General features: G+C 44.7%; 1 protein-coding gene across 1 annotated transcript in view; it reads left to right on the top strand.

Moving 5' to 3' along the window:
• WWC1 (WW and C2 domain containing 1) overlaps positions 1-13,485 on the top strand; it is a gene marked incomplete at its 5' end in the record, with an annotated part of 151,597 nt that overhangs the window by 130,169 nt on the left and 7,943 nt on the right. The window contains 3 exons of the mRNA XM_077757363.1: positions 898-989; positions 7,483-7,585; positions 8,868-9,032. Coding sequence (XP_077613489.1) covers positions 898-989; positions 7,483-7,585; positions 8,868-9,032 — 360 coding nt within the window. The remainder of the gene's footprint in view (positions 1-897; positions 990-7,482; positions 7,586-8,867; positions 9,033-13,485) is intronic.

Genomic DNA, 13,485 nt, shown 5'->3' with positions numbered 1-13,485 from the left:
TCTCAAGGAAATAATCATAATCTCTATCTTTCAGAATAGTTTTAAAGATTAAGTAAGATGTTACACACAAACTCTCTGTCCAGTGCCTGATGTATACCAGGACTTCCAAGTGATTTTAGTCCCCTCTTCCTCGAAAGAAAGTTTCAGGGATTTTCCAAGCTCTGGCCCACACTAGTAAGGGTATTTGCAAATTAGCCATGTGCCCAGAAAGCTACAAGATCAGTTTTTTATTTACTATGAGCTGCCATTTACTGAGTGCTAATTATGTACTAAGTACATATGTGCTAGGTGCTAGGCACTCTTCTTTATATATCTTATGTAGATATTCTCAATTAATCTTCATAACAACAGTTTGTAGTAGTTTTTAGAAGCTACTCTAGAGGAAATTGAGTCTCAGAGAGGTTAATGTCCTCAAGTGGCACAGGTTTCCTCACTGTAGACACCATTCAGTATAGATGTTCTTCCTCCAGGAAGTCTTCCCTGAATGCAACCCAACCTGACTTTGCCATTGCTCCATTGTTCCTAAACGTCCAAAGCTTAACCTCTGGCAAAGTCCTTATCACATTGTTTCACATTATCACATTATTGACAGTTCATGTGATGGTCTCCCTGACTACACTATAATCTCTTTACAGCCAGAGACCTATATTTCTGCCTTACTCAACTGCTGAACTTGACTGTCTTTCAAAAAAGTCTGTGCATACAGGAGTTATTCTCAGGAGAACTGCCAGTTAGATTAACTAAGTGCTGTATTTCCAGTTTATAAGTGACCTTGGGGCAAGACACTTACCCACTCTGGACTTCAGTTTTAGTCTTAGTTCACAGGGAAGGTCACACTCTAAGCTCTGATTCTTGCAAATAGTATGCAGATGAACCCTTGGGCATTTGTCTCCACAGGATGCCGTGTCTGCTCTGTTGGAACAGACAGCAGTGGAGCTGGAGAAGAGGCAGGAAGGAAGGATCAACACACAAACCCTGGAAGACAGCTGGTAAGTGAGATCACCGGGCCTCAGGAACTGATCTGGCTTGGACCTGGACACAGGAATGAGATGCCCAAACTCCAGGACAACCAAGAGAAAGAAGCGTTCCTCTGGGAAGACAGAGAACCTTTCTCCTCATGGGTTCTCGACAGGCAACAAGGCAGTACAATTGACCCTTGAACAACGCAGGGGCTAGGGGCACCAAGCCACTGCATGGTCCGAAATCTACATAGAACTTTGACTCCCCCCCAGACTTAACTACTAATAGTCTACCAATTGACCAGAAGTCTTACCAATAACATAAACAGTCCATTAATACAAACGTTGTATGTTATTTGTATGACATACTGTATTCTTACAATAAAGTAAACTAGAAAAAAGAAAATGTTAAGGAAATCATAAAGAAGAGAAAATACATGTACAGCACTGTACTGTATTTATCCAAAAAAAAAAAATCCACATATAAGTGGATTCGTGCAATTCAAACCCATGTTCCAAGGTCACTGTGTATATAGCCTGATATGATGGTTGCCAAAATTTCTTCCCAATTTGTCATTTTGTGACCTATAATCACTCACGCTGGGTCACATATTAGTATCTGCCTTGGCTCGAATTTATTTTGGTAAAAAAATTTTTTTTTTACATTACTCTAAATAGAAAGTAAGTATAATCGACCATATATGGAAGCGGTGCCTGGGTGGCTCAGTTGGTTAAGCGTCCAACTTCGACTCAGGTCATGATCTCACGGTTCTTGGGTTCGAGCCCCGCGTCAGGCTCTGTGCTAACAGCTAGTTCAGAGCCTGGAACCTGTTTCAGATTCTGTGTCTCCCTCTCTCTCTGACCCTACCCTGCTCATGCTGTCTTTCTCTCTCTAAGAAATAAATTTCAAAAGAACATTTAAAATTTTTTTAAAAAATTGAAGATGTTTCAATAAGGAATTTCACCTGAGATAGAAACAGAGAGCAGAAATAATAGGCTTAAATAAGACAGCTTATTGCTTTGTTACTTAAAAAGAAGAATGGGAAGAAGCAACCCAAGGTTCATCTGCTAGCTCCATTGCGTTATGAAGAACCCAGTCTCCTCCTCTATTTCTGCTTTGCTATTCTTACTGGGCGGCTGCCATCATTGAGGCTTCTTCCTAGCTCAAAATGGCTGCTGAGTCACCAGCCATCAGGCAAGCATCAGAAAACAGGAAAAACAAAAGAATGTGCCTGTATGCCTTTTAACCAAGGAGCATTCCTCAAAGTCCCACGTAGCAGTTTCCACTTGATTTTCACTGGCTGAGCGTAGCCATTTGGCCTACCTAACTGCAAAGGGTACAAAAATCAGGGTTCTGTTACTAAGAGTAGAAATGCATACTAGGGTGATTATGAGCCAAGTCTGCCTCAGAAGATAACTGGAAAACTTAAATGTAATGAAAATAAAGCAAGAGCATTAAAACCCACCTAGACATATTGCTCGCTAATAAACTTCTAGGCCTGAAGTCTTCTCTGTCTAGATATATTAAAGACATGCTGCCAGGGAGAGACTTCTCGGTGCCCAGAGGAGAACTGGAATCAGCTTTTTCTCTATGTGGTTCAGTGCTTCTTAGTCTCTTGTATCCTGAAAGAGAAGTCTCAGTACACATTTAGGGAAAAAATGGTATAGACCAGGGTTCAAATGTTCGCTTCATGGTTATTTGTGTACCCTTTGGCAAAGCATCTGTAGCTTTTTCTTACGGCATGGCACAACACATGAAAGTTGCCCTAAGCATACAGCTCAGTGAATTTTCAGAAACCAAACTACCTGGGTAACCAGGATCCCCATCAAGAAACAGAGCATAACGGGCTCTCTGGAAACCCTGTCTGGGCTGGTCACTGCCCTCTACCACAGGGGCAGCTGCTGTCAGGACAGTCATTCTAACCTTGGCTGAGCCTCATCTGGAAAAGCGGGATGTCACACAGACTTACTGCATGGACTTACTGCAAACGACTGAAGGAGAAGCCACCATACTGAAGATAAAGCACAAAGCTCATAGCGGACACTCAATAGATGGTAGAAATTATCATTCAGGAAATGAGAAGGAACGCTAGATCCCAGCTCAGAAGGGAGAAGGCGAATCCCATCTCAGAATTGACCACAGCCTGTGAATTTGCCATTTGGGGGGAAGTATAATTGGGCTTTAAGCGCATGTGCTCTGAATTCAGATAGATAGGGATTCAGAGTCTCGCTCAACCAGTTTCCTGTGGGACCCTCAGTCTGGGCGAGGCCCGGGCATCAGTAAGTTTTAAAAGCTCCCTGGGTGACCCTAATGTACAGCCAGAGCTGAGAACCATGACTCTGAACCTCCATTTCCGCCTCTGTGAAATACAGATTTAATGAGTGGCCACAACACATGGGGTATTTTGTAGACTCGATAGAATTATGCATGATAAGATAAGCACTTAGCACAGACTTTGTCCCACGGGAAACACTCAGTAACTCTTCTGCATTATTCTGTTACAGCCTCCGGTTATACATTTGGTCTCAGAAGGGGGTCACAAATGTTTTCTGGAAAGGTCCAGATAGTAAATGTTTTGCTTTGTGGACTCTACAGCTTCGGGTGCATCTATTCAACTCTCCTGTGATAGCATCAAAGTAGCCATAGGTGGTACATGCCATCATGTCCACCACTGAAGCTCTACTTATGGATGCTGAAATTTCAATTTCATGTAATTTGCACATGTAATGAAATAACCATTTTTTGTTTGTTTAGCCATTTAAAAATATAAAAACCATTCGTAGCTTGGGCTGTCCAAAGCAGGTGGTAAGCTGGATATGACCCACAGGCTCACCCTTTGTTTACTCTTCTCTTTTACTATTCATTTCTCCGTGTGATAAAGGGTAGGGTAAGGTCCCTGAATTTTTGTATGTTCGTTTGTTCATTTTAGGGCTCTTTCTAAATTATCTCAATTTCTCTCTTTCCCTCTCTATCCCTCCCTGTGTCCCTTTCTTTCCCTCTCTCACCTCTCCCTTTACATCCCTTTCTACCTCCCTTTCCCTCTCCGACTCTTTCCTCTCCCTCTCCGTCTCTAACTGTCTGTGGCACACTGTTGTGCTAGGCTGGGCTGTGCAGAGGTCTGGTGCCGGAAATAGGCCCAGGACCTGTGTTCCAAAACCCTGGCACAAGATCAGTGGTTTCTGCCAAATTCCAAGCTTGTGGTGAGACTTTTCAAGCCATCCCCTAGCAACTGCCTTCTGTTCTCTCTCCCTTTGTGGCCCCCTCTCTCCCCACCCCTGCCATTCAGACTTCCCTAGACACTGACTTACAAAGAGGACTGGGAATCCCAGAGCTGCTGTACTGGAGTAAATCCATCTGCGGCCCCCCTCCCCCCAGACTGGAGACTTCTCTTGGTCCTGGAATGTTAACTAGGTTTACAGTGCCTGCTCCACTCCAGAGTCATGCGTGGAGATCCCCCAAAGACTGTGGCCCTCTGTTCTAATTTCCACTCCTTCTCTCTCAGCACCCAAAGGCCAGGGTACCATAGTTTCTCCCTCCTTTTATTTGTTTAGGTTTCTTTAGTGCAGATAGTCAGAAGACTGGATTTTTTAAAAGATCCACAAGCAAAACAAAATTCTAAGAGTATTAGAAAATAAAAGAGAATATGATCACAATGCTAGGGTGAAAATCCTTGTATTTGCCTCCTTGGGAAGTTGTGTGTGTTTGTCTAGGGCAGAGGTTGAGAAATAGCATTGCTGGCCCCAGGGCATGTGTGCTTTATATTTTAATAGGCATTGCAGAATAGTTCTCAAATAAGATTGTATTAGCAAATGCTCCCACCAGTAGCAAATAAGAGGACCCTTAAGCCTACTCCCTCTCCAATGTTCAATATAATCTAACTATAATACTTAATCAAGAATATGTACATGTTTTGTTTTAGAAGATACTGCTAAACTGACTTCAGGGTGTAAATTGGCTACCCTGGTGTACATTCCCTGCAGAGATATGCCTATTTTCCATGCCTTCACCAGCACTTGATAGTATCTGAGATCTATATATTTTGCCACCTAAAGGGTGAAAAGATATCTACGTTAATCATTCTTCTCGTTACAATTGAATTTTTTTTCCTTCCCAGAAATGTTTAGGTCGGATTCCCGATCAAAAAGAAAAGACTTCCATAGTCATTAAGCACTTGTAGTGGAGTTGGACAGCGTTGGATGGGAAACCTGGCTGTACCACTTCGTGGTCTGTGACAGCAGACCAAGCCTGTCAACTGTCTGATCCTCAGCTTTTAAATCTGTAAAATGGAGACAGTAATCGCTTTCAGTGTTATTTTAAGGCCTTAGCATAGCACCTGGCACTTGGTAAGCCTTCATTAAATGCTGGTCACTGTGGCATCTGCCACATTCTTAGGGACATGCTCACCGTGTGTTCCCATGTTCAGTGGCCCGTTTATGTGTAGATCAAGAAGCTGTGAGGCGAGGGAGGGAGAGCAAGGAGTCTCTGTTAGCACCGGCCCCCATCACCGGGCAGGGGACGTTTTGGGCATCGGGCTGGGACTGGAGATCCAAGAGCTTTTCTCCCCATCGGGAAAATCCCAAGGGACACTTCAGTTTGTCCACAGGCTCACTGAGCCAGCTAACTGGATGTCGAGTTCTCTGCTTTTGGATGGAATTCCTTTAACTCAGTACAGTAACACGGTCTCCTGCTGATCAGATGCCTGGCAGTTATGTATGTCTTTGAGAAGTAAAGATGGGACTAAAGAAAAATTAGTAACTAATAAATGCAGTCTATTTGCCACAACAACTCCTCCCAACCCCAGACTCCGAAGGGAAAGAATCATTGTGGAAAATATCACCAAAAATAAACTCTTTGTAACAAATGCTGCCACAACGCCATTGGATATCCATATAGAAAAAAACCTCTGAGGACCGCATACAAAAATTAATCTGAAATAGGTCATACAGTAAAACTATAAAACTACGAAAATAAAATATAGAAGAAATTCTTTACAAAATGGGATAGGCAGAGATTTCTTAGGCAGGACAGAAAAAAACACAAACCATAAAAGAAAAAAATTTGCCAGGTTGGACTTTATCACAATCAAAGTTCTTTGGAAGATACTATTTAGAAAATGAAAAGGCATGCCACAGACTTGGAGCAAATGTGTGCGAAGATTCCATATCCAGAAGATGTAATGAACTCTGACATCTCAGTAATAAAATGCCAACCCAATTTTTAAACAGGCTAAGTACTCTGACAGATACTTTGCAAAGGAAAATATATGCATGGTCACTAAATACAGGAAAGTGCAAATTAAAACCACGATGAGATATGAATACACCCCCAGCAGAGTGACTGAATTTCGAGACTGACAATACCAAATGGAGATGAGGAACTGGAATTCTCATAATATTGTTGGTGGAAATGTAAAATGGTAAAACCACACTGGAAAACCAGTTTGTCAGTTTCTTAACGAGGTAAACCTATACTTCTGTATGACCTCTCTTTCTAGGTATATATGTTATAGTCTGAATTGTGTCCCCACCCACCCATTCATATTCATACACTAAAGCTCTGACCCTCGCCCATACTTCAGGATGTGACTGTAATGTAGAGGCAGGACATTGAAAGAGATGAATGAGTTAACACGAGGCCATAAAAATTTGGGTAGGTCATAGTCTGATATGGCTGGTGTCCTTGTAAAAGTAGGAAATTTGGGCACAGAGCGACATCAGGGATGTGCACACACAGGGAAGACCATTCGAGGACACACCAAGAAGGTGGTCATCTATCTGCAAGCCACAGAGAGAGGCCTCGGAGGAAACCAAAGCTGCCCGCACTTTGATCTTGGACTTCTAGCCTCCAGAACTGTGAGAAATACATTTCTGTTAGTTAAGCCCCCCAGTCTACGGTATTGTGCTGTGGCAGCCCCAGCAGACTAATGCAATAGCCAAGAGAAGAGAAATATCTACATAGAATTGTAGATGAATGTTCTCTAAGAAGCTTTATTCATAATTGCTAAGAAATGGAAGCCATTCAACCGTTCATCACCTGATGAATGGCTATATGCATTGAGATCTGTTCATCCTACTGGGAATACTACTCTTCAATAAAAGGAAGTGGCCAGACACCAACATAGTTCAGGGACAAAAGAGCACACACACTATCTGATTCCACATATGTGAAACGCTAGAAAACTCAGATTCAACCTGTATCAACAGAAAGCTGATCAGTGGTGGGCTTGGGGTGGGGAAAAATTAAATAGGAAAGGCTACAAGAAATCTTTCCGGGTAATGGAGTGTTCTGTATCTCAAGTGTGGCAGTGACTACACGGAATACATTGGTCAAAACTCATGAAACTGTACAGTAACAAGAATGCATTTTGTTGTATGGCACTTAGACCTCACTAAATTTTTTTATTTGTTTAAGTATGTTCTTGATTATAAAAGGTTTGGAAGCCCTGCCCTGGGTGCATTTAAAGACAGGTGAGCATCTCAGAGTGGTCTCTGGGCAGGTAACCAAAGCTCTTTGTCATCACAGGAGGTACGAGGAGATCAGCGAGAACGAAGTGGCAGAGGAGGGAGAGGAGGATGTTTTTGCTGAGAAAGCCTCGCCGCACAGGGACGAGTGCCCAGCGTTAAAGGTAGGCAGGGCCAGGGAGGCAGGAATAGCTGTCTTAGGGAACGAGCCCTCAGCGCTTGAGTCTTGGCATTCGAAAAACACTCCTACATGTAGTATTCCATGGTATAGATAAACCACATCTTCTTGNAAAAAAAAAAAAAGAAAAACACTCCTACAGCATTAGGACACAGGCCCTCGGGACGGGGTGGCCTATGGAAGATTGCAGAGGAGTGTCCCTGCCTATACTTCGGGTTATCTCTGATAGTCAGCCAGGGGAGGCTGGCTCTCCCCTGATCTCTCCCGCCCTTCACAGCTCCCCTGTTTCTCTGGACTGACCTCAAGCTTGGCAGCCAGATGGGTCTGGGTTCAAATGCTGGCTTGTCTACCCTCTGTCTGTGCAGTCTTAGGCAATGCCTCCATCCCTCTCCAGCCTTCGTTTGCTCATCTCTAAAGTAGAGACCATAATACCAACCTTGCAGACAGGCTCTAAGGTTTCAGAGGAATATATTTCTTCATTTGGATCTTCCCAAAGTACAATAGGAAAAAAGAATCCAGTCCAGTTCCCCTCGCCACCTCCTTCCCTGCTACACTTAGGGTTACACACTATAATCAGCTTCACTCTTCATGGAGGTCTCTCTTGTTTTTTCCACCGGCAGGAAATAGAGCACCCTATGGTGTGCAGGCAGGGGTGGAGCTGCATGTTGTGCACTGCACAAAAGTATCTGGCCAGGAGGAGCTGGAAAAGAACCTAGGGCTGCCTTCCAACTGCTCCCCACCAAGATGCCACAGTCTCTCCAGCCAAAGCAGGCACCTTTTTCAAAATTCTAGAAAGGCACTGTTTTGGCTAACGGCCCTGCATTTAGACATTCTTGTTTGTCTTTTGCCGGTAACTATGAAAGGACAGTAGAAAACCAATCTGAGATTTCCAGGTTGCCTCCATGATTCCAAGAAAGCACTAGGCTGCAGCAGTAGAGGCCTTGGATGTGGCTTTGTCAGAATGTGGTTGGCATGTAAGTCCTGAGGGTATGAAGTGGAGGACACCATCCATATACTGCTCACATGAACTTGTCTGGGGACTGAATATGCTCCAGCCCACAGGTGTCATGGAGAAATAGGGGCCAGCACTTGGGGCCTTGGCACTGTCCTGGCTGGCAGGGACATGGCCTAGGAAGCCCCTAGCTGTGTCTGTGGGCCACAGGCCAGATGACAGAAGTAGGGAGCAGCTGGGGCATTGGCCCTGCAAGTCTGGCTGGGTAGCCGAGACACTATGGATACGAGTGGCCTCAAAGCTCTGACTTCTTCAGGTGGACAAAGAGACCAACACAGAGACCCCGGCCCCATCTCCCACAGTCGTGCGGCCCAAGGACCGACGGGTGGGCGCACCATCCCCAGGGCCGTTTCTTCGAGGGAGCACCATTATCCGCTCTAAGACCTTCTCCCCAGGACCACAGAGCCAGTATGTGTGCCGGGTAAGCAAATGCGTGGTACCGCCCCCCTCCCAGAACACCTGCTTCCCGTAGGGTAGTGAGAGCCTTCGGCCTCACAGGGTTCTGGCTGCAGATTCTGATTACTCTCACTTTGTCGGGTATCCTCAGGCAAGTTTTTAACGCCTCACCTCATGTGGAGTTAATAGACCGACTTCAAAGGATTGTTTTATGGGTTGGGTTAGAGAAAGTGTAGGAAAAGCTTGGTAACCAGTACATGGCCAACATTACTTATAATTCCAACCAACTTTCCCCTCCTTGTTTACATCCTGCCCTGCCTGCTGGGATCACACTGACCCCTCACCGTCCCTGAGCTGACATTTCTTCTCCACTCCCAGGGCGATCCAATGTGCACCCCAAAGTGGCAAAAAGGCAACATGCTTGTGCTATTTAGTCACAAGTTTGGTTTTAATTGAACCTGTTGATAACATTGAAAACTTAGGGAGGGCAACTAAAAATAAAATAAAGATATAAAATTCTAGTTTCTCTTGGGAAAATAAACTGGTACCATGGGCCACGCACTGTCTCATGGCAGCACCTGGCTGGAGCTAAGCAGTGGGGCAGCTGCCCTTAGATGATTGGAAAGAGGGGCTTTCAAGTTCACTCTGGCCACCTGGCCCTCTTTACCTGTTTCGGTTGCTAGCCTTCTCTTACAGGCTGCCCTGGAGGTTAGAAATCCTGCAGGAGGCTTTTGCTCCCTCATGCCTTTACCTGTCTGTCTCATTAGTCTACCCCTTCTAGGCCAGCCTCTTTATTCCCTTCTGTAAGTGAAGGGTTTGAGCACTTACCACGTCTCAGGGGTTCCCAACCTTCCTCAGAGATGACACAGATATGACACATGCACACCTTACCTGAGTCCTGTGTCCGCATCCTTCCTTCCCCTCTGCACAGAGAACCAGTGACCAACAACCACAAGCATAAACAGAACCTTCCTTGTCTAGTGTTCCAATAAGTCATCACAGAAGGAAAGGCCCAAGGCACTCGCCTGCATCAACCTGCCAACTTAACCACCTATTGTTATTGGGGAAGAGGAGAGATGTTGAGGAGCATTTTCTTCTTCCTTTTTTTTTTTTTTTTTTAAGTTTACTCATTTACTTTGGGAGAGACAGAGAGAGTGTGAACAGGGGAGGGGCAGAGAAAGAAGGAGAATCCCAAGCAAGCTCTGTGCTGTTAGTGCAGAGCCTGATGTGGGGCTCGAACTCCTGAAACTGTGATATTGTGATGTGAGCTGAGATCAAGAGCCTGACGCTCAACTGACTGAGCCACCCAGGTGCCCCAAGGGACATTTGCAATACCTGATATTCAGTATCCAAAGCCAAAATTATAAGATTGAGTCGAAGCTAATTTTTTCATAATATGGCAGTGTAACCAGTTTACAAGCTAGTTGCCAGTTATCCCTCAGGTCCCTCCCAGAAATAACAGAAACTCCTCCCTTCTGTGTCAAGCCTCTAGCTAATCAGTTGAGCTTGTCAGCATCTACCCTTTGGCTGCCTATCTTGGGAAAGGTACAGAGTTTCCTGAAGTCGGTCATTGAATGTAAGTGTGATGTTAGGGAATTCCTGAATCACAGCTGAAGAAGAGAAAAATCCAACTCATGCTGCAAATGTGAATAATTTGAAGGATTTAGAAAAGTCCTTAGGGTAATGGACAACTGGTTTTGGCAAAATTGCCATTTTTGTGACTGTGCCCTGGAATTCAAACACAAAGTGAAGAATATCACTTGTCAGAAAAATCACATCAAAAGAAATGATTGTTTGATTCATTCTTTTTCATCAGAATTCAAATGCAGTTGTAATTTTGTCAAATGGAAGACAGAAGATAGGACTTTTGTAAAGTGTTTCTCTTTTCCAACTAAAGACTCAAAGTTTTTGCCCCAGTATTTACTAGAAGATTCTGGTGCCCTGTTTAGTGGACTCCTTCTCAGTGGCTCTTTCCCAGGATTGGCATCTTCAAATAACAAGGAACTCTGATCCTATTTCTTAAGCATCTATAACACACCTAGCACCACGGTGGGCCCTTCTCATATTTCATTATCTGAACCAGTTTCCAACACGGAAAGGCTGCAAATTAAGAAATTCTCAGGCAGGGTGTATCACGTGCAACAGATGGAAAGGGCCTTTCGTATGGCAAAAACACAGTGGCATAGATCAGAGAAGCAATTACCATTATTTTTTATAGAAAACATTTTTCACATTCCCAGACCTAAAAAGTAACCTCTCTTAGGCTTTTCTGATGCCTTAGGACACATCCTGCTAAAAGATACGCAGAATTAATGGAGATGAAACACAGATGCTCACAGACATAGTTCAAGGCTATGGCCGCCTGATGTTGAGATGCTTGGTGTGGTCCTGGGGAAGGAGCTCGGAGGTGCCCCTGTCACACTCAGGGTGCCACTGCTTCCGTGAAGGCTTGCTGCAAAACAAACACTGAGTGATGTTTTATCTTTTTGCCTTTTTCATGAAAGTAAAAATCCTTTTCACATTTCTTTCAACTAGTGAAAACAGGCATCAATGTAGGTCTTTTGTAAAAGCAAAGTGGCATAATGTGAACTTTCAAAATGCAGGGTTACCAGTATTTTTCATTTTATTGTTTTCTGACTGCCCCACTTCAGCCCCAGGTTGTCTCTTTCTTGTAAAATCTTACTGAAGCCTGGAAGAAGAGGCCAGTGGCACAGCATACTGCATTTTTCTCCTATCATTTCCCCAAAAACTCTGATGGCATGCGGTCTGGTAACAACTTCACCCTTTGTTTTGAACCCACAAAATGAGTATTACCAAACTCCCCCCCAGGAAATATTGGGGTCTGTGCCCCCAGGAAATATTGGGGTCTGTGCCCCAGCCGGCCCCCAGTACACAGCCAGCCCCGCGTTTTCCAGCCTGGGCTTCTGGCACTTCCACTTCCTCCCGTCAAGTCCTGTGCCCGTCAGGGTTCTTAATGGCAAGCGATGGAAACAGACTGTGAGCAGTACATGCAGGAATAAGGTTTTGGAAAAGAAACCAAGGAGTTCACATATTCATCGGAAGGTTGTAGAACCAGCCTCAGAAATCAGGTGGGAAGAGGGGCAGGCCAGACTCCAGCCAAGATCATCCCACGAAACCAGTCTAGTGCGGATAATACCAGTGCTGCTGCCGGACACAGCCCAGTGGGTCCCACTGCTGCCATGGGGGTTCAACACTGATTCCTCCCCTTAGAGTCCTGTCCCTGCAGGAAGCCAGGGAAGCTGTGGTTGCTGCTGTGGGCACCACTCCTCGCCAGGAACGGCTTCTCCCTGAGATACTCCCAGATATGGCACACTCCTAGAACCAAAGCAGGTGGTCTGGTGACATCTGAGGGGCACAGTAACAGCATCGGGTCCAGCTTGCTAGATTAGGATTCAAAGCCCAGGGCGGTTGCATGCACTGGACAGAGCCTAGTCCCATGCCTGCTTCTAGCTGCAGGGGAGACTGGGAAAGCAAGACCCTGGCACTTCCTGCTTCCTTAGTGGAAGGTGGGCTTTGTCTCCCACCATGAGTCGTAAGGTAGAGATTTCCCTACCCATGGGATGGAGTTTCAAATTCTAATTGGCAACGTTTCCCTACAAAAAGACATCTTCTGCATCATCTAATCTCAGAAACAACTCTGCAGGGCAAATCATGTTTTCCCCATTTCACAGATGCAGAAACTGAGACTCAGAAAGTCAGATCACTTTCCTCTGGGTCACACACTTACTAGGTGCAAATCCGGGAGTCTGACTCTAGAGCCCACAGCCTTTCTATTACTCAGAGCTAACTCCCAAAGGACTTCCTTTGCCCTTTCCCAGGGTACAAAGGAATAGTTTATTTTATAGCTGACCTGATGCCACATTTCTGCACCCCAAGTGTCCTCTGCTGGGTATCTCCCTTCTTTGGTCATCAGCACAGCCTGTGTCACTTGGTTAGTTTCCCTGGATTGGTCCCCCACTGAACTTGAAGTCTGTGAGTGCAAGAACAGTGTTCCACTCTCTGCAATTCTCCATGACCCCTGTGTATCTCACACCTACAGATAACCAGCAGTGTTGTCACATGTGTTGGTTGGCTCATCCTGACCTGATGAAAACACGCCTTCCAAAATTCTCATTCCTGAATTAGCTGCCCAGAACTGTCAATTATTTCACCTCCTTGTTCCTAGTTTCCCTAACTATTACATGGAAACCATAACAAAGCAACAGTATTCTCTACCAGGTCTGAGATTAAATGCAGCCAAACATCTTTACATAAGAACAGTTAAGTTTAAGGACCTAATGTAGTTTTCATCATTCTTTTTCTAATATTGTCTTTAACCCCAGAACAACTACAATGTAAGGATCAGTTGTCCTGATGAGTATTTCTAGTTGGTATGACACACATTCTGTGAGTGCCACCTTTGGACTAGAGCAGTGTGGGATAAAGCCCCCTCCTGGTATGATATGCCAGTCTGTTTT

This window comes from Crocuta crocuta, unplaced genomic scaffold, assembly GCF_008692635.1.
Source record: "Crocuta crocuta isolate KB4526 unplaced genomic scaffold, BGI_CrCroc_1.0 scaffold131, whole genome shotgun sequence".
Lineage (NCBI taxonomy): Eukaryota > Metazoa > Chordata > Mammalia > Carnivora > Hyaenidae > Crocuta > Crocuta crocuta.
Note: the sequence above shows the minus strand (reverse complement) of the source record. Positions and strands in the feature narration are given on the sequence as shown.